Raw genomic sequence first — 20,176 nt, 5'->3', positions numbered from 1 at the left:
ATAATAATAAATTAAGTTTTAGAACCTCCTCCTTTCCCTAAACCCTAGTCCTCAGTTACTTTTTCTAGAAATAACAAGTAGCTGTGACTCCTTCTATGCAAAGTACGTAACAATACATATTTTATTCTGTTTAGAAGACCAGAAAATGACATATGATGTCCTGTACCTTAGCCCACAGGAAATCACCCTTTACAGTTCACAACTTATTTTCTCTTTCTTTTTCCCCCCACCACTGTGCAACCTGTTTCAGTGCCAGCAGCCTAAGGGCAGAGGTCAGCAGTGGTTCTGGGCTCGTCTGCCCTAGGCTGGGCACTATCAGAGGCACAGGGGAGGGGCCTTCCACAAATTCATATCCAGGAATCACTTTCTCACGTAAAGGTGCACAGCAGACCATGAAATGGATGAAGCAGGTTCACCTAATCAGTGACCTTTGGACACACATAGTGTTTTCTGATGTTTTATTTCTAGGAACAGCACCATGATGAAGATCCCTACAAGAGCTCCTTTGCACACGTCAAATATATAGGAAAAAATGGGTGTCTACGATCCCAAGGGATTCAATTAATTTACTTTCTCACCAACAAAATGAGCTGCCTGAGGGCTGGGGACCTGGCTCATGGCAGAGAACTTGCCTGGCATGCAAGGGCCAAGGTTCCACCCCTGGCACTGGGGGAAAAAAAAAAAAAGAGCTGCCTATTTCTACCCAGCCTCACCAGTGCAATGTACTAACAGATTTTATTTTGTAATTGAAGCTAAACATTTTATACATTTGAAAGTCATTTGTTTTCTCTACTGCTCGTGTTGTCTGCCTGTCTTTCTACTGCCTGTGGGTTCTCTTGGTAGTCACTGAAGAAGACATTATATGCTAAGGACACTGCTTCCTTATTTAAGATGTTACAAATACTTTTTCCTACCTGGATTTTTTGTTTGCTTCTTATCTTTTCCACAGTATTTGTTGTTCTTGTTTTAGATATACATGACAGTAGAATGCATTTTGACATATTATATATACATGGACTCTAACTTCCCATTCTTGTGGTGTAGAAGGTGAGGAGTTAAAGTGATCATGTATTCTTATATGAACACAGTAAAGTTATGTTTGATACATTGTTTTCCCTATTCTCTCACCCCCACCACTCCCTCCCTTCCTTTCATTCCCCTTTGTCTAATCCAATGAACTTCTCTCCCCACCACCTTATGTGTTGGCATCTACATATCAGAGAGAACATTCAGCCTTTGGTTTTTTGGGATTGGCTTATTTCACTTAGCATGATAGTATCCAGTTCATCCATTTACTGGCAAATGACATAATTTCATTCTTCTTGAAGGCTGAGTAATATTTCATTTTGTATATATACCACATTTTCTTTCTCCATTCATCTGTTGGTGGGCATCTAGACTGGTTCTATAGCTTAGCTATTGTCAATTGAGCTGCTATAAACACTGTGTGGTTGCATCACTACAGTATGTTATTTTAAGTACTTCGGGTACATGGGATAACTGGTGGTTATCAAATGATGGTTCCATTGCAAGTGTTCTGAGGAATCTCCACTATGCTTTCCAGAGTGGTTGCACCAATTTGCAGTCCCACCAACAACATATGCGTGTACCTTTTTCTCCACATCCTCACCAACATTTATTGTTACTTGAACTCTTAATAATTGCCATTCTGACTGGAGTACAATGAAATCTTGATGTAGTTTTAATTTGTTTTTCTCTAATTACTAGAGATGTTCACTTTTTTCATCTGTTGACTGAACACAGACACTTCTATGGTTGCAGAAGATCCTCTGCTTATTTATTGATTGGGTTATTTTATTGGTGTTACGTTTTTCAGTTTTTCATATATAGGAAGATTAATGCTGTATTGGAGGTGAAGGTGGCAAAGCTTTTCTCCCATTCTGTAGGCTCTCTCTTCACATTCTTGGTTGTTTCCTTTGCTGTCAGGAAAATCTTTAGTTTGATATTTATGATCTTTTGGGAAAGTAAAAGGTGCAGTTCCTTAGAAATTTGGCAGTTCCTTAAAAGGTTAAAGGTAGAGTTAGCAAATGACCCAGCAACTCTACTCCCAGGTGTGGGAAGCTATCCTCACACGTGATTTGAGTTACCTCCCTGTATGGGTGAGAGGCACTTAGACACAGCTGTGTCAGAGCTTTCCCCACCCCTTTCCAGGTCCGAGGGCTTGTCCTTGCAGAGGCGTGTCTGTCCACTGCCCTGAAGACCCAATGGTCGCCCAGGACCTTGGGATGCTGCCCCCCTTAACACTTCATTGGATGGGATTTTCCCTGGAATTTTTTGTTACCCAATAAACTCCACTCCCTGGCGTGTTTTTTTCTTTTTCCTCCCTCCCTCCCTCCCTCCCTCTCTTCAGCAAACCTAGCTACCTCATTAGGTGGCTGGAGGCCTGAGCTAGGAGAAGCCTTCCTAGAGCTGGTTTTAAAGGTAATTAGAGTCTTGACTCTTTAATTTAAAACTCCCTAGCATTTACTCATGAATTGAACCTTCTTTAATGAAGCCAGCGCTGGTCGTGTGGCAGACCCAGGTACATACCTGGGAGAAATGAAAACATATGTCTGTACAAAAACTTGTGTGCGAATATTCATAGCAGCATTATTAGTAACAGTTCAAAAAGGGAAATAATCAAATATTCACCAACTGATGAGTAAAATGAGTCAATTCCTTCAATGTAACATTATTTAGCCATAAGAAAGAATGAAGGTCTGAGCATGTAAAATAATATGGATGAACCCTGAAGATTTTACACTAAGAAGCCAGACAAAAGGTCACATAGTGGATAATTCCACTTCTATTATGTCCAGAATAGGCAAATCTATGGAGACAGAATGGAGATGAGAGAATGCCTAGGGCTGGGTGAACCAGGGGAAAATGGTGAATGACTGCTAATGGGTACTGACAGGATTTCTTTTGGAGGTGATGAAATATTCTGAAGTTGATTGTGGTGATAGTTGCCCAACTCTGATGTGTACTAAAAACCACTGAGTTGTACACTTTAAATAGGTGCATCACAGGGTATGCAAATTACATCTCAATAAGCTATTAAATAAAAAGGAACAGGTGTCCAATAGAAAAAGCTACTCTTTAACCTTTCACACTGACACACACAATGGCCCACATAGCACTTATAACAACTTCCAGGAGGACCCTGAGGAAGATCAAATAACTGCTGAGCAGAATTCCAAAGGTACATCAAATCTCCCTTGCTGCATGACATATGAAGTCAGAATGCCAATTCACCTGTCCAGAAATAGGGAGGGTCAGAAATAGAATCCAAGGCATGGCTTTGGTAAACATGATACAAAGAAATAAAGGGAGGCAATATTTTCCAAAACAAGTAAGGCTGACAGTGGAATATAATTTTCATCAATAAAATATCTACTATGTCAACTAAATATTATGGCTTTCTTTTTTTTTTTCACTTGCTATGCTTCTATCATTGTTCTTAGTCTACGCTTGCTATATTCCATTTAAATGCATTTAAAGCCATAAACAAGCAAGTATAATACAAACCACTAAGACTCAGAAATAGGCAACCAGTAAACCAAAAACTCCATGTTTGCTAAATTACTAACAAGAAAAATTGTACATCTGTGGATTAACAAGATAATACACATTAAATCTGAATAGAGGGAAGGCACTTGAACAGAGATGCAAACATGTTCATGGTGAGCACTGATAAAACTCAAAAGGAGAAGTCCTGTGGCCTATGACTTTGTAACTCACTGCAGAACAATGAAAGTCAGCAACAAAAAACACAAAGTCATAATTGTAAGAGAAGACACGGTGGGCATCGACCAAAGGAGGCAGATTTAAAAAGGCTGCCGAACGAGGCTTTATTTGAGATTCACTCCTGGGCAGCAATTCATCAGACACACAGAGTGGACAGGAGAAGGGTCTGAGGAGAAACCACATGGGAGCTCCACCAGACTGGGATTTTATGGAGCTTAGGCAGGAAGGGAAGGGCTTGGGACAGGAAAAGGTGTTTTTAGAGTCCCTTGTCCCTCTGGAGTTGGTCGCAGGAAGCTGGTTGAATCCCAGGATTGGCCAGGGGATTCTGCTGACAGGCGTTTCTTGATTAATGGTTTTTCCCACGGGCAGGCTGCTTCACTGCCACCAACCTGACAATAATGACTCTGGTCCATCCCTACATCCCCATTTTAGCAGAACATAGTACATCACTTGGCAAGACTGTCCTATTAAAGATTCAGGTCCAGGGGCTGGGGCTGGGGCTGGGGCTGGGGCTCAGCAGTAGCACACTTGCCTGGCATGGGTGAGGCACTGGGTTCGATTCTCAGCACTCCAGATAAATAAATAAAATAAAGGTCTATCAACAACTTCAATAAATAAATAAATAAAATTTAAAAAAGATTCAGGTCCAGAACCTTTAAGAAGTGGAACTAGGGCGTGGGTTGTGGCTCAGTGGTAGAGTGCTCACCTAGCATGTGAAAGGCCCTGGGTTCAATCCTCAGCACCACATAAAAAAATAAAATTAAATAAATAATAAATAAATATTAAAAAAAGAAGTGGAACTAGGGGAAGGGGAATTTAGCTCAGTGGCAGAGTACTAGTGCAATTTTCATCAGTTTTGTGGTATCAAGTCTGCAAAAAACAACAACAACAACAACAACAACAAAACAAAACCCTAGGAAGCAATCTCTGAAAAACCTGACTCTGAACACTAGGAAGTTCTTGGAAGGCAGCTCATAATAGTCCTCGTTTTCAAATTCTTTCCCCTTCAGAATCTACTTTTTCAGAACTGTTCCTTGCCCACACCCTTTGTGAGTGGACTTCATGCACCAATGCTGCTCCCCACTGGTTCCACACTCTAGAACAACACATAGATATGGAGCCTTTCCACTTCTTGAGAAATTCTGCCACCTCTGGCTCAAGAATGGCTACAAGGGCATTGTTTTGCACTGCCCGATTTCTAATTCTTTAGGATCCCTGCTACCTTCTCCAGATATTTTGAAATTTTAAAGTATTCTAGTGAAAACACTGTCATTCCCATTTGTGGGGAGCCACTCTGAATGACCCATGCCTTCCATCCTGAACCAAGAGGCTCTGAGCAATCACTTGGTGACTTGGGCATTGCCCCAGCCCAAGAAGTAGAAGGAATATCTTCAAGAGCTACACTCAGCTATTCCTTTGTTATACTACACCTTTGCCCTGTTTGGAATAGAATGGTCCACGAAAATGCCCTTTGTGTGTCCCCTTCTCTTGCTCTGCCTCTGGGTGTGGCCTTCCTAGATATCAGTCAATCTGCTGACAGCAGACACCACAAGCTAGACTCAACGCCCTGAAACCTGACCCCCTGTCTCATTTTAATGGCTCACCCCTCCACAGACCCCTAAGGTCAGAAAAGCTGTCACAGGACCAAAGAAAAAGGTATCTCTGTTGTTTGTGTAGTTATTTCCTGCAGACCAGTTCACTCAGGAGTGACCCTGAGTGTTTCAGTACTGAGAAATACGACACCCATTTAATTAGAATCTGTGAGGACTGGCCAACAAACTGTACTGTAGTGATCCTACATGTCACCTTATGCTAAAAGTGGTATTTGCAAAGCACAAAGATTCACTCTGTTATCTCTGCACTATAACTATCATTATTGCTGCATCAGACTGTATCCATAGAAGGAGAAAAGTTGTAGAGGTGAAGGTACATTTCAAACAAAACGTATTACTCCATTTGCACGTATTACTCCATTTTAAAACAAGGTAATCACATATATTAAGATGGACTGTGCCTGCTATCAAGAATACAAGCAACAATAAAGGTTGGCAAGGATATAGGGAAACAGGTACACTCATACATTGCTGGTGGGACTGAAAATTGGTGGAACCACTCTGGAAAGCAGTAAGGAGATACTTCAGAAAACTTGGAATGGAACCACCATTTGACCCAGTCATCCCACTCCTAGGTTTATAGCCAAAGGAAAATCAGCATACTACAGTGACGCAGACACACTAATGTTTATAGCAGCTCAACTCACAATAGCTAAACTATGGAACCAACATAGTTGCTCTTCAACAGATGAATGGATAAAGAAACTGTGGAATATATACATGGAATATCACTCAGCCTTAAAAAGAATGAAATTAGGGCATTTGCTGGTAAATGGATGGAGCTGAAGAATATTTTGCTAAGTGAAATAAGCCAGTCCCAAAGAACCAAAGGTCAAATGTTTTCTCTGATATGCAGATACTAATTCCCAATAAGGGGGGTGTGGAGAATAGAGGTATTTTGGACTAGACAGAGAGGAGTAAAGGAAGGGGAAGGGTCATGAGGGTAGGTTTGACAGTAGAATGAATGGGACATTATTACACTCTATGCAGATATGATTACACAACCAGTGTAACTCTATCTCATGTACAACCAGAAGAATGAGAACTTACACTCCATTTATGTAAAATGTGCCAAAATGTATTCTACTGTCATGTGTAACTAATTAGAATAAAAAAATGTAAAAAAAAAAAAAAGAGGATGAAATCTGCCTAACTGCATGCAGCATGTCTAGACCAGGTGGCCGGCAGAGATAGGAAATGACAAACTATGAGTTGAATTTGGGCCAAATTTATTGGGACTTTTAATTTGAACATAATCTTCTCATACAGTCATGCATCATTTAATGCTCAGGATAAGAACTGAAAAATGTGCCCATAGAGAAATCTGTCTTTGGGGGAAGTCACAGAGTATACTTACAGAGGCTAAGTTGGCTCCTACATCAACAGGTGATACTATTGTGTGAGATCAACATCATATATGTGGACCATCACTGACCAAAACATTATCATGTGGCATGTGGGTATACTTGAAGGCTGTCCACTACAAGGAAGAGTGTGAACTTCTGATTTGCTATGAGAGAACCCAAGCAGCTCTGATGCTTAAAGACATCATGAATAGATTTCAAATAAGCGGAGCATCTATGCAATTGGTTTTCCACAGCAACATGACCACCTTCCTGACAGCCAGGACCTGAGAGAGAGCTGCCAAGGAACTCATGGTCACTTGGAAGGCTGCTGGGTCCTCATTCAACTCTGAACATCCAGGGCTGCAAACCTAGGTGGACACTCACTCTCAGCTGATAACACGAATCAACCTGCATTTATTCCTGCTTGGAATGGGGTCATCAGAATCATGTAAGACATTAAAATGCAAAAAAAAAAATAAAATAAAATAAAAATAAACTTCAAGCACAGCATGAATAACAAACATGGTCTTGTTGATAAGGTCCAACAGTGGGAAAAGAAAGTCTTGCAGCTTAAATGTGGAATCAACCCAATGCCCACTGAGAGATAAACAGATAGACAAAAGATGTTATCTTCTCTTCTGCTATTCAGCCTTAAGAAAGGGGAATTCTGACCCCTTCTCCAGCAATGTAGGATCTTGAGGACAGTGCACAAAGTGAAATGACCCAGACACAGTGGGACACATACTGTATGAGTTCACAGTCTTCAACACAAATGAGATATCAATGGTTCTCAATTTTATAGAGACAGAAAGTAGAATGGTGGTCAGTAGGAACTGTAGAAGGAGAAGAAGGAAATAATGCTTCATTGGTAAAGAGTGTCTGTTTATGGTGATGGAAAAGCTCTCCAGATGAGCGATGCAGGTGGTTGCACAACAGAAATTTAAACTCATGCCCTACGTGATGACGTTATAGCCAACGATGGAACCACATACATGAATTTGTCCCACAGTATGACAGCACAGTGAGATTGCAGCCATCTCAGTTGGTGTAAGAGCACTCTAGGATGTTTATACAATGATGAATCAGCCTATAACACATTTTTAGGAATATATCTCCATTTTTAAGTGAGACATGCATGTATTGAGACAATTCTCCCTCTACACAGCACAATGGTTAACATGGCAAGTTTTCTACAATTTAAACACATTTTGTGGACAGAAAGATAAAACATGGATTGAATGCCCAGCTGTAAAGCAAAAGGCTAAGTTAGGACGTTTGGAAGCACCTCCCCAGTTGCACTGGGTGCTGGGTCACATCCCATGCACTTCCCATGTTCTCAGCAAATATTATTCTCTGTCTTCAATGGGAAAATCTCCCATTTGTTTCTTTTTTCTACATGTGAGACTTTCCATAGGGTGCATTGGTGACAATGAAATATGCAGGTCAAGAGCAATGTCTGTGCTCTCAAATATGCTATGTAACTGGAGAGAGATTGATTGGAATTGAGAGGCTAACCTGAGGTGATCCATAGACTCCCAGATAGTGTAGACACTCTAGGAAAACCATGAGCATGTGTACAATTTCCTATGATTTTATGACCTCAAAAGGAATCCTTGTGTCAAACATGCCGAAGTGCAGAGTGTGTGTCCCCTTAACAGATTTCTGAAAACAGTGAAGGCCAGTGGCACTTAGCAGATTAGATTTGCTAAACTGAGTGTTTCCTTTTAGGGTTTTCAAGTGATAATTCAGTGTACGTGGGTTCTTTTGTACATACTGAGCTCCTTCTTGGGAGGTCATGTCATTTCTGCCCTCCCCCTTCTTCCTTGCCATACTCCTTAATCTCCCACTGCACTGAACTCTGAAATGGAAATGCCCAGAGGTTGGGTATCTAACATGTGTTGTGTTGAGAATGGAGAGAAGAACCTGGGTCTAGACAGAAGTGAAAGAGGGAGTCAGAGACCCGTAGGTTAGTTTGGCAAAGTGGACAGAGTTTGGATCAGTCACAGCAGAGACCATCTCCTCTAGAACTCTAGGACAGGTGCACACACCAGTCTGACAGTTACAGGTGTTTTCCTTCAAACTGGTTGCCAGGTTGGAATGAGTGATGACATCAGAGGCTTCCAACCTTCCTGATTGGAAGGGACAGACTCTGTGGACCACTGGCAGCGCAGTGGGCAACAGTTTGTCCTCAGAACTGTTCCTCACCTGATTTCTCCTGTTTGGAGAAGAGCAAACAGACTTCTATTCAACCAAATTCTGGAAGAAAGATTTACCTTAATAAGAACCTAGGTTTTGTAGAAGGAAGAAAGAGTATTGGAGAACTTATGGCAGATCAAGAAATCTCCCAGTCTGGGCAATCGCCTTCCCAGCCGAGCACCTCAGAATCCCACCTAGAAGTGGTGGTAGATGATGAAGTGGCAGGTCCATCAGGTGAGGGAGCTAGAGTGAGAACTGATTTGACATGATGACTGGTAAGGACGAAGGGGTAGAGCAGTCAGGAAAGGTGGGAAGCCCACTTTTGAAGTTCAGAATAGGCCACGGGACAAGGAAGTCCACATGGATGGAAAATCTGCAGAGAAAGGAATTGGGCTAGAAGATGAGATCTAAGTTCGGGAAGCGGGTAGAGGGGATGTAAAAAGGGTCACTCCACCCATGAGAGAAAGTGTCCATAAGGAGGAAGAGTTTTGAGGAACAGGGAGATGGGACAATGATACGGAGAATCAGGGGAAGACGGCTACCAGCCAAGGGGAGAGATGGAACAATAGCTCAGAAGGCAACAGTTGAAGGTCTGGGGTGTGGGAGGTGAACTGGGATCAGAGGATGAAAGGATGAGTTCCAAATTCAGGAGCTTGACTCTGCTTCCTTTACTCAGGTCTGTGGGTAAAACCCTGCCTCCCATGTCGGAAAAGAGAGTGGACCTCAGAATCTGAGGGAGACTCGGAGGATGATCCCCCGGGGATTTTTGATTCTGCACTCTGGGTAGAATCTGGACTCCTGCCTGAGACCACTGGCATAAAGAGAAAGAGAGAGTCCTCCACTGAATCTGAGGATGAGCTGGAGGATGTGGAAAGTGGGCTAAATCACCCCTGGGATGTGGAGTCACTGTGTGGCCTCAAAATGAAACTCAAAAAACGGCGCATGGACTCGGTGCAACCAGAACACCATGAGGTTTTCAAGAGGCTTCTAGGTAGGGAGATACCCAGATAGCGCCCTTCAATCCTGCTCTTTACACAAAGAAGGAACTTACAGCCTCTGCACTTTTCCAAAGAGCCCTGCTATCCCTGAGATCCCCATTCCTGGAGGACTCAGGACCCATGTACCCTGTGAAACTCTTAGATGATGGATGATTACATTACACCTGAAAAATGACCCTGCTTGGGATCACAGAGCTTGATTCCAATTATCCTCACTGATTGCAGACACTGTGGCTCTAACAGATTTCCTCCTCCCTGAGGGGTGACCATCAAATGAGAAAATAACATAGTAACTCTAATTCTGAGGTGGTGCATTCTTGGGGGATGATGGGCCCTTGCGGTTTAATCCAAGTTCTTAGTCATACAGACATCTATCTCTTACCCCAACCCTCACTCAGTTGTTTCCCTGGGGGGTTTCAGGGCAAAGCAGCTTTCCCAGGAATGTTCCTGACCTTTTCCTATCCACGTGGGATATTGGGCTCTTTTGGGCTCTACTGCACTCCAATCCCACACCTTCTCCAATGCAGGTCCTATTCTTCTCTCTGTTCTCTATCACCCATGAAGCCCCTTCTGGTTCCCAACTAACACCAGTGTGCTGTTCACAGAGGATCCTGTTGTCAAAAGATTCCTGGCCTGGGACAAGAAGCTGAGAGTGTCTGACAAGGTGAGGTTGTCCTCCACTGGGCAGTGATCCTGCTCCAGCACAGCCTGGAGAGGGGAGGGCTTTCTAGCCCATGGACGTTCTGTCTCCATGTAGAACCAACAAGATGTGCCAAGTTCTGATCCTTTGTGACTTGTCAACATCTCCCTTCAGGGCCTAGCAGTTCCATGCAGTGAGGACAGGTGGACCATGCTTCTGCTTGGGGTGTTGCATTCCTATCCTCCCCTCTCTGCTATTGTTATCTGAGATTTTGGGCACCTCTCCTCTTTTACTTTTTTAAATATGTTTTGTTTAGGTGTAGATGGACAGAATACCTTTATTTTTTATCTTTATGTGGTGCTGAGGATCGAATCCAATGCCTCACAGGTAGCTAGCAAGCTCTCGACCACTGTGCCACAACCCCATTGCTCAACAGCCTTTTTTTCTGTGATGCTAGGGATTGAACCCAGGGCCTTGTGCATTCGAGGCTAGCAAGCACTCTACAGAGTGAGCCATATCCTATGGCTGGGGCTCCTCTACTCTTTACACTTCTTGGGATGCCCCATTCTCCAGCTTACCCAAGACCCTCCTCACCCAGCTCACCTACATGCCTTTCCTAAAAGGTCCCCTCAGAGCTGATCCTACAGTACACACTAAGCCTCCTCTTCCCCCGACTGCTCCGACTGTCACAGGTCCTTCCCCAAAACAGCAGGTCTCCTTACTTGGGGACCTTCTCGCAGGGGCACTCTTCACCCCAGACTCCCATTCCTCTGTCCCCTCTTTCCTCCTCTTCCAGGATGTGACCTCTCTCTGTTTTTCTTCTCTCTCCATCAGTACCTCCTGTCTATGGTCATAGCTTATTTTAGCCGGGCTGGCCTCTTCTCCTGGCAGTACCAGAGAATCCACTTCTTTGTGGCCCTGTGAGTATTTGGTCTCCTTCATCAATCAGGACTCACTACCTGGGAGGGTAGGAGGGGAGCAGAGGGGCACTAACCTTTCTTTTACTTTTAGCCTCTTTGTCCTGTTTGCTCCGTGTATACGAGATCACAGCACTGTAGTATAGTTTGTTTTTCTTTTCCACACTTCCCTAGTCAAAGCAAACACACATGCTCCCTAAAGGCAGGTTGTTAAAGAGTCAAGGAAACATAAAGCCCACCTGAGAGGAGTGCAGGAAAGCATGGGCACCTCCTGTCCCTGGCAGAGAGACTGGAGGTGCAGACACATCTGACTGCTCTTCCTTCCTGTATCTATACCAACACTGTTCTGTCTTCTGCCTCTGGATTTCCAAGACAGATGCCCAGTTCCCAGCCTGGCACAGGTCCAATATAGGGTGGTCCCCTCTGGTTCTTCATACAGGAGTCTTCTCACATTTGTGGCTCCTTCTACACACCCCCTGAAAATTCTTCCAAGATGTGTCCAACCACCCCTCAGGCCTCTCCCACAACTGTGTTGCTCAATGCTTTCTAGAAAAGAGCTGGAGTTCTTCAGAAGGTGTGTGTCTGGCAGAGACCTCTGGGAGTCCATTTTGGGAAGCTGACTCCCCCTTGGTTGTGCCTCTAAAGAGCAACCTGGTTTCTTTCCCCAGCTACCTGGCCAATGACATGGAGGAGGACAACCAGGCTCCTAAACAAGACATCTTTCGTTTCCTCTATGGGAAGAGCTATGCCCAGCGTCCCCTGTTCCACAAACTGCGCTATCAGTTCATCTGTTCCATGGGCTGGAACACTCGGGTTTCCAAGGAGGAGTGTGAGGAGGTGGGTGGTGCTGTGTGTGCTTGTGGAGGGAGAGGGATGGGCTGACTGGAGAGACACAGGAAGGTGGGTGGCTGCAGGTGGGCTCTGGGGAGGAGAAAGCTCAGGAGGGAGGGAAGGACTTCCTGCGCAGTCCTCAGTTTTGCATGTATCCATGTAACTAAGTATTCTTGATGGATCCAAGCAGAAATATTCCTAATGTTCAACCACTATTCTACTCAAATCAGGGACAATGATAAAGCTTGTCTCTTGATAAAATCAACTTTTCAAATTTGATGGGAAGGGACATCAAAAGGATTCTATCTGTCAAAGCATCTTTACAAAATGTTCCACATAGCAAGCATAATTGAGTTATCTGATATAGGAAAATATACTTGATTTTTATTGAAAAGAAATCTGAAAATATGTCCCACATTTTATATAACATGATTCTGATAAGCTGATAATGTTGTGATATCCATATATAGCTACTTCATTTGTCACCAGGCTAAATAAATCTAATAATTACACCTTACTATGTCACCTCCTTTGTAGCTGACAGAACTTAGTTAATAGAATAAAGCCTCTCAACATTGTAGTTTTAGATATTTGCAGACTGTTGAATCACGGTGACTAGAAAGTCCAAATCAAGGTGAAGTAATATTAAGGAGTGGAAAAATAAATTAACCATAACTTCAAAACCCTCAATATCCTGTAAAGTCATCAGCTTTGGTGGGGGCTCTTTTCCTTTCCAGATTCAAGCTTATGATCCGGAGCTCTGGGTGTGGGGCCGAGATCGCACCTCATTGCCTGGAAGTCCTGGAACTATGGAGGCCTGAGGGGAGGGACAAAATTCTGCATCCCTGGCTTGATGACAGACAGAGTCAGTGATTTTCTATTTAGGATGCTCAAGGACCTTACTTCTAGATCCTGTCCTGTCCACCTCCACCCACAGCCACCCTCTGCAGATGGTGAAACAGCCTGAATCTCCAAGTCAGCTTCATGATCTCAATCTCCAACCACACAGATAACTGTGTGCTCTGAGATGCTGGGTGCTCTGAGGTTGGTCAGCTAGACCTGAGAGAGAACAGTTTATCACTCAGGATGTGCTAGAAATCCTTAACCCACAGCAATTGGGCCCACATGTCAGCTTTGATGAATGGTTGATCTTGGTCTAAAGTTAATATCCTTTAGCCATGAATCTCTCTCTCTCCCCCTGTAAATTCTCTTTTTACCTCTCCTTTTAATTCATCTTGGGTCACATATCCCTTAAGGATACCAAGCATGGTGATGATTTATTTATACGATTGTCACAGTTTTAGTACATGTGATAAATGTTATTTATTTTGAACACTGTTTATTTTAAATAGTTCTGAGATAGATATTGTTTGGAAAATTGTTTTTCCTTATTAGTTTTTTAATGAGTGTTATAACATGTTTGTGTTCATATACATATTTCTCTGAGGTTTTTATTCTTATCTATTTTATCTTATTACTTTTATACCTCAGTGGTATTAACCCATAATCTAATAAATATAACATTTTAATTTGATGTTCTATCATCATTATGGTGAATATCAAGCTGCTGTTATTTAACTTTTCTTTAAATGTTTTTCTGTAGTGTATATTGTTAGAGAGCACATGTGTTATGTGCTTGTGAAGAGTACAGCACAGTGCATTTGTAAGGAAACTGAATAAAGCTGAAAATCTTCTTATTGTAATGATGCATATGTTCTTGTCATTCTGGATTATTTTTTTGTTGTCAAACAATACAGGGTTGTTGTTAATTGACCAAATTTCTTACCTGTGGGAGAAAAACACCTCAGTTATTTTTTAGGTAGCGAAATAACAGAGAAGGGTGCAGAACTTAAACTAGAGACTGGAAGAGGAAACACAGGAAGTCACTGAGAGAGACAACACAGGAAGAGCGAAAGAAAATTTAAAGGTAGCTGTACAATAATCTTAAGTCCAAAATCGAGGAGAGCATATTAACAGGAGATGGCTTCCTGGTAATGTCCAAGGTAAGAGACACAGGGGGAATAGTAGTCTTTGCTACTTGAGTCAAAATGGGAGTCTTCTCCACAACCTGTGTTTCTAGTTTTACATGACAGAAGAAAATCCAAAGAGTCTTCTTGAAATAGAAACTTGTGAAGGGAAATGAAGGTACTATAGCAGGTTGGGAGAAGAGTGAGATGATAGAAAGAGCTCGAACTGGTAAATAGAAGGCAGAGAGAGGAAAGAGCTAAGAGTTTGGGCAATGAATGACTGTAGATAAGCACCTTGAGAGATGAGAGCATCAGAGAATATGGGAACAGCTGGAAAGAAGCAGGTAAAGCAAAGTATCAGCCAGAAGAAAAACAAAGCTAAAGAGAGGTGGCAACAGAACCATCGATGAGATGTGATGTGGGGTTAGAGAGGCAAGTGGAGATGATGTGAAGGGACTGGAAGGGACCAACATGGAATGAGCTTAAGACTGGTTGAATGTGTTAAAAGAGGGATGGTGGTTGAATGAGTGGAGTAACTTCAGCAGTAAAAGTACCAAGAAGGAAGAAGTCATTAAAGACAGCACTGTGTAAAGCAAATCTGATACTGATCAACCACATGGAGGTCACGTGCTACCAGCTGAGGCCACAGGCCGCCCCTACACCATCTTCTTTTTAGACATCAGCCATAAGCTCCGGATTTCCCAGGCCACTCGCACTTCTCACCAATGGCTGCAAATTCGGGGATTCCCATGATCCTATTGTATAATTTTCTATAACATCTCACTGAGGTTAGGAGAGCACAAATCCTATAATTACTGATTTGTCATGTAAAAAAGGACACAAATTGGGACCAGCTAAGAGAAGAGACTCAATTTTTAAAATTTCCTATGCCCTTTTTTATTAGCCACAGAATGCTTAGCTCACTGTGAACCACTGCAATCAAAGAGGGGAAGATTCCAATATTTCCAGAGATATTTTCTAAGAAATGATTGCATAAATCTGTAATATGTTGGAAGAATTAACAAAAAGATTAGACAGAAGGCCTAGTGGTATAGTTCACTGATAGATTTTGGTTACCATGTGCAACACCCTGGATTCAATCCCCAGCACCAAAACAAAATAAAGGGGGTGGCACAGAATCCGTATAACTTTAACTCATCAATAAAGAGATAAATAAACTTGTTTATCCTTTTAGAGAATTAGACAGTTCTCCAAAACTGATGGCCAATGAGCACATGAAAGGTCAACACCTTTTAGTCAATTAGTTATCAAAAAATGCAAATCAAAACTACTAGATACCATTTCCTGATCACTAGGACGTCTATAATCAGGAAGTCAAATAATGTGTTGGTTAGGATGAGAAATTAGAGCCCTCTACACTGTTCATGGGAGAGTAAAAGGTGCAGCTGCTCAGAAGTCTGACAGTTCCTCAAAAGGTTAAATGTAGAGCGGCTGGGGTTGTGGTTCAGTGGTAGAGCACTTGCCTAGCATGTGTCAGACACTGGATTAGATTCTCAGCACTGTATAAAAATAAATAAAGGTCCATTGACAATTAAAAAATATTTTTTAAAAAAGGTTAAATGTAGAGTTACCACATGACCCAGCAACTCCACTCCCAGATATATACCTGAGAGAAATGAAAAGACATGTTTGTACAAAAACTTGTGTGCAAATATTCATAGCAGCATTATTGGTAATATTTAAAAAGAGAAATACTCAAATATTCACCAACTGATGAGTAAAATGGGGTCCCTTCAATGTAAATTTAATCAGCCATAAGAAGGAATAAAGGTCTAAGCATGAATAACATGGGTGAACCATGAAAACATTATGCTAAGAAGCCAGACTAAAAGATAACATAGTGGATAATTCCACTTCTCTGATGTCCAGAATAGGCAAATCTATGGAGACAGAATGCAGATGAGTGGGTGCCTAGGGCTTGGTCAACTGGCGGGGGCTGGGGGGATGCTAATTGGTACTGACAGGATTTCTTTTGGAAGTGATAAAATGTTTGGAAGTTGATTGTGGTGATAGTTACACAACTCTGACATGTACTAAAAACCCTGAGTTGTATACTTTAAATGGGTGCATCACAGCGTATGCAAATTACATCTCAATAACTATTAAAATAAAATGAAATAGGTGTCAAATAGAAAAGGCTATTCTTTACCTTTCACGGTGACACACATGATGGTTGACACAATAGCAATAACAACTGCCAGGAGGACCCTGAGGAAGATCAAGTAACTGTTGAGCAGGATTCCACAAGCACATCAAATCTCCTTTGCTGCATGACATGTTAAGTCAAAATGCCAATCTACCTGTCCAGAAATAGGGAGGGTCAGAAATGGAATTGAAAGAGCTGCTTTGTAACACATGATACAAAGAAGTAAAAGGAGGTAATATTTTCCAAAACAAGGTAACCCTGACTATGGACTGTAATTTTCATTAATATAAAGACATACTAAGTCTGCTATTTGAGGAGGCATCCTGGGAGCCTGTGTGCCTTTGACCTGCAACAGCCCCACTTTTGGAGGTTTGCGGCTTCTGCACTTCTGCCCTCCCTACAAAATAAGACTCCCAAAGTAAGCTAATTCATTTTTTGGTTCCTGGGATTGAACCCAGGGGTGTTAACCACTGAGCTACATCCCCAGCCCTTTAGAGATGGTCTAAGTTGTCCAGGCTGGCCTAGAATTGTTGCAGTCCTCCCTTGGTCTCTCCTGAGTCGCTGGAGATTACAGGATTGAGCCACCATGCCCAGCGTGGCCTAAGCTAATTCTTCAGATCAAAATAAAACTAGCATATTGAATGAGAGGGTCCGTACTGGGGTACAGAGAAAATCCTGCCTCTGCCCCACTATCCAAAGAGGACAGGCTGGGGTGAAAAGGGAATCTGGTTTTCCCTAGAGACATTATTACTAGGTACCCAGCTGTGACACCGAACTCTAGCCTATTTTCCATATGCCTAATTTCTAGTGGCCAATGGTTTTGACATTAATGTTCCAATTTGGGAAATTTCCAATCCAAATCCTTCAGCTACAAAGGGAATTCAGGGTTTTTACAGACTTTAGATATTCTCTGGATTCTCATGTGCCTTAGATCCCTGTTACCACTGGGCCCCCAAAGGGAACCGGGAATGTGGGGAACTGCTGGAGGCTTAGCCATTGCTGATATCTGCCTGGGAAAATGGTTCTCTGCACTAGATATCCTCCAACCTCAGCCAAGTAGTTGGTTGGCATCACAGACATGCACTACAAACCAGATGAACACTATCTTTAATAAACTGTTTCCTTGGGGAAAAAAAAACATACACTAAGTCAATGAAAGAGTATGGCTTTCTTTCTTTTTCAGTTTCTAAGTTTATATCATTGTTCTTATTTTATGTCTATTATAGTCTATTTAAATCCATTTCTAGCCACAAGGACGCAAATATAATGTCAGCTGCTGGAAAACTGCTTGATATGACTCAGAAATATGCAACTGGTAAACCAATAAACTACAAGTTTGCTAAATTATTAAACAGAAAATTTATACATCTGTGGATTAACAAGATCAACACACATTGAATCTGAACCAAGAGGGAAGGCACTGAACACAGATGCAAACATGTTCACAGTGAGCACTGATAAAACTCAAAAGGAGAAGTCCTGTGGTTTTGTAACTATGATTTTGTAACTCACTGCAGAACAATGAAAGACAGCAGTGAACAACACAAAGGAATAAGAAGTCTGACCCATCTCTATAGGTATTTTAGCAAAAGGCAAGACTGCCCTATTAAAGATTCAAGCCCGGATAAGAAGCGGAACTGGGGGACTGGAATTTAGCACAGTAGTTGAGTGCTTGTGTTTTTCATCAGTTTTGTGCTATCAGGTCGCCATGTCTACACAAAATAATAGGGAAATGATCTCTGAAAAACCTGGCCCTAAAAACTACAAAGTTCCTGGAAAGCAGATCACATTTCTTGTTTTGAAATCCCTTTCCCCTTCAGAATCTACTTTTTCAGAACCATGATATTATTCTTTGCCCACACCCTTTGCAAGTGGACTTCATGCACCAATGGCGCTCCCCACTGGTTCCACACTCGGGAACAACACACATATGCAGAGCCATTCTGCTTCTTGAGAAATTCTGCCACCCCCAGCTCAAGAAGGGCAAGGAAGGGCATTATTTCCTACTTCTGTCTTGCAGGGCAGGAGCTCTGCTCTCCCGAAAAGTGGGAACCATGCAAGTGCACCTGGCTCTGTTGTGGTATGAACTGATAAATACAATCAATAGAAGTGTAAATTAGATTACATATTAGTTTAAAAATATAGCTTATAGATATAAGAGTTTGATAAGTGAGATAAGACAATTATGAAGCAAGAACTGTCAGAGACAGGCCTAAGACTCCATTTTGCTGCCTTCTATAAAAAACTGTTACAAAAGCTGTTTTCTTATAAAAATTGTTTTTCTGTACTTTGTACCCCACAAATTGTACCCTAATCAGGATGCAGCGGTAGTCATGGTGAGCTACATCCTGGGTCTGAGTACACTTGTGGGTCTATATGACTTCGAAGTAGATTCTCAGCCCCCGCAACCCCCCCGCTCAAATTCAGGAAGCGACTGTCCAGCACCTGCTTGAACCCAGGACTGTGGTCAACTAACTGCAAAGCTAATGCTTTTTTTGCTTCTGTTTATCAGCTGGCTTGCTGACTGGAAAATTCCAGTCCCGCCTGGAGCCCACAGGTCCCACTTCCTAATGTTTTAATTTCTATGACTGGCTAGCTTACATGGTGTTAAGCAAGTCACTGAGTGGTGGATTTTGTGCTTATATTCTCTTTGGATGAACCAGGAAGCTGCTGTCCTCCCACAGAGCTTAAGTCTCCACGATGGGTGACAGTCCCTGGCCAAGTAAATAAAGCTCTCTTCTGATTTGAAATTCGGACTTTCAGTGCTTTCTGAGGCGTCTCCTCATAACAGCTCCAGAAAGTTCGAGGCCGCGATTTTTGGTCTGTAATGACGCCCCGCTCCACCAGTCCTCCGCGCGGCAGCCCGCGCTCCTGCCCTGCAGCGCTGACCTCTGGGCCGCGGGTGTGACCCCGACGCGGCCTCCCCTCTCCCGGCCTCGGTCTGACGTCTGTAAAGCGGGGACAGCAACCTTACCTACCTGCTCCGCCACGGTGAGGACCAGGCAAGGGACTAAAAGGCCATCGCCGTGACAGTACCCGGCAGGCTGGCGACTCTCCTCAGAGCCTCAGGTGACGGCTCGCCTCCCTGCTCCTCGTCGCCGTCCAGGACAGCGCTCGCAGGAACAGCTTTAAGAACGCAGGGAAGACCAAGTCATAGCGGGCAAGCGACGGCCAAAGAGCAGCAACCCTCAGACGACGCCGGCGCCTCACACCTCCCTGGAGTCCGCAAGCAAAACCGCCGGGACTTCGCACAGGCGCACAAGGCGGGGCACTGCGCATGCTCGCTCAGGACCGAGGCGCGCGCACGCGCACTGAGCCACCCGCCGCCCACCGCCCTGTGCACCTGCGAGGCTCGCCGACCCAGTGACTTGTTGGCTGCGATTACATCTTTTACTTTATTTTTTCCCTCTTTATAGGTGTTTTGTTTTGTTTTGTTTTGTTTTTTATACTTTGCATTACAGTTTAATGAAGGTGCCCCCTTCACGGTGGAAATGGGACTTCAGTGGGGACATGAAGTGATTTGAGTTCTAGACACAGACCAGGTTCAAGCAGAACCTGGAGACCTGCCTGGCAGAGGTGGCTGGAGCTCAGCTTTCAGCTTCATGGATCTCTGCCAATGCCTTTAAAAAAAAATATTTTTTTAGCGCAACTTTATACCTCTGGCTGTACATGGTGCAGAGTCACGCTGTCATGTAATTATAACTGAACATAAGGTAATAAGGTGGGTCTCATTCCACCATCCTTCCCCACTCTC

The 20,176-nt window shown here is 43.0% G+C and overlaps 1 protein-coding gene and 1 long non-coding RNA gene across 5 annotated transcripts in view; one reads left to right on the top strand and one right to left on the bottom strand.

Moving 5' to 3' along the window:
- LOC144257050 (uncharacterized) overlaps positions 1–19,684 on the bottom strand; it is a 61,879-nt gene extending 42,195 nt beyond the window's left edge. For 2 of the 4 annotated variants that reach the window (XR_013344361.1, XR_013344362.1), the window contains exons 1-2: positions 19,401–19,684; positions 16,426–16,576 (exon numbers count right to left, since the gene is read on the bottom strand). This is a non-coding gene — a long non-coding RNA (uncharacterized LOC144257050). Of the gene's footprint in view, positions 1–1,861; positions 1,941–13,410; positions 14,075–16,425; positions 16,577–19,400 lie in introns of those variants that run through there. The other 2 variants (XR_013344363.1, XR_013344360.1) reach the window with 2 other exon arrangements.
- Positions 9,569–13,341, top strand: LOC144257049 (speedy protein E4-like; the record flags this gene model as incomplete). The annotated part of the gene is made up of 5 exons (XM_077803021.1): positions 9,569–9,893; positions 10,506–10,564; positions 11,375–11,460; positions 12,126–12,294; positions 13,026–13,341. Coding segments are annotated over 5 exons (723 nt in total), but the record flags the coding sequence as incomplete, so codon positions are not given.
- Positions 19,685–20,176: the final 492 nt, after the last annotated feature.

This window comes from Urocitellus parryii, chromosome 9, assembly GCF_045843805.1.
Source record: "Urocitellus parryii isolate mUroPar1 chromosome 9, mUroPar1.hap1, whole genome shotgun sequence".
Taxonomy (NCBI): domain Eukaryota; kingdom Metazoa; phylum Chordata; class Mammalia; order Rodentia; family Sciuridae; genus Urocitellus; species Urocitellus parryii.
Note: the sequence above shows the minus strand (reverse complement) of the source record. Positions and strands in the feature narration are given on the sequence as shown.